We start from the raw sequence: 1,268 nt of genomic DNA, 5'->3' as shown, positions 1-1,268 counted from the left end.
GCTACTTTTGAATTGGCTATTATTAAGTTTTATAAGTTTTTTAGGATACAAGATGCTTCCTACAAAACCAGAATGGGAATCTTTTCCTAAAATTTCATGGCGATATCTTGAACACTGAGGAAGTTATGAGCAAAATTAGAAAACAGCAAGGTGAAATGGTCAAAAAGACCCCATTGGTGAACTGCAGCAAGAAAACATGAGCTGATTTCACCTAAACAAACATCAATAACTTCCCTCATACTTCAGATAATCTCATGATTTTGGTCTTATTTTGTGTGGTTTGAAATGTTCTTTTGGAATCTGCTGTCAGATTTAATATCGGTGTAGGATTAAAAATTTATCCACATCCCTATATTATGTACACAATTTAAAGGGGAAAAAACAACACTATCAGCTTGATTAGCATGTAAAATAAATAAAACATGTTATGGTTGTTGCTGAAGTGCACCCACCCACCAGCCTGTCCCCACCATGTACATTTCATTTAATCCTGCTTTYATTAAACACCAAGGTCAACATTTAAAAACCTGCAAATCACTGAAACACGAACACAAATCCTTTCATAATGCTGTAATGTGAGAATATGGCTGCTGCTCAAAACAGTGGGAACCCGTGTTAAAAAGGTAAACATTTAGCTACAAGTTTCACGAGCTAACCTTGACAGAGAAGCTATAAATAAGTGAAGCAAAGCCAGATTTCACTTAYAGTAGTTTAAATATATTTACTTTTACCTGAGCGAACAAACACACAAGGTTATGCATACATTTTGTTTTCATTGATAATAATAAAAAAAAAAAACCTCCAAAAAGTTGGATTTGTTACCTGCCGACGCCTCTTCGACCAGCAGCGACCACCAAAGAAGAAGACCGTACACCAACAACTTCTTCTTCTTCTTGGTTTTGTTCCCAGCAGACTCCATGTTTGTCGTCTCGGTGGAAACAATAATGTTTACCGGACTATGAATGAACTTACATTATATTTCATTTTTAAAAAAGAAACCCAATTATTACATTTTACGTGCTTCGGTTGCTGTTCGCCGGGCTAAAAACATCCAACCGGTCCAGCCGCGAGACCCCTTTCATCAAGCGAAACTCCGCCTCGTGCGCTTTAACACACGATTTCAAAATAAAAGCTGTGCAACCAAAGAAACTGTTGAAATAAAGCTAGTCTATAACCATGATAGATAGATAGATAGATAGATAGATAGATAGATAGATAGATAGATAGATAGATAGATAGATAGATAGATAGATAGATAGATAGATAGA

At 35.9% G+C, this 1,268-nt stretch overlaps 1 protein-coding gene across 1 annotated transcript in view; it reads right to left on the bottom strand.

Moving 5' to 3' along the window:
* cspg4ba (chondroitin sulfate proteoglycan 4ba) overlaps nucleotides 1-1,061 on the bottom strand; it is a 31,489-nt gene extending 30,428 nt beyond the window's left edge. The window contains exon 1 of the mRNA XM_014011750.1: nucleotides 823-1,061. Coding sequence (XP_013867204.1) covers nucleotides 823-919 — 97 coding nt within the window. The 5' untranslated portion in view covers nucleotides 920-1,061. The remainder of the gene's footprint in view (nucleotides 1-822) is intronic.
* Between the last annotated feature and the right edge of the window lie 207 nt (nucleotides 1,062-1,268).

The sequence above is a fragment of the Austrofundulus limnaeus genome, unplaced genomic scaffold (assembly GCF_001266775.1).
Source record: "Austrofundulus limnaeus strain Quisiro unplaced genomic scaffold, Austrofundulus_limnaeus-1.0 Scaffold84, whole genome shotgun sequence".
Taxonomy (NCBI): domain Eukaryota; kingdom Metazoa; phylum Chordata; class Actinopteri; order Cyprinodontiformes; family Rivulidae; genus Austrofundulus; species Austrofundulus limnaeus.
This window is presented reverse-complemented; position numbering and strand designations above follow the sequence as displayed.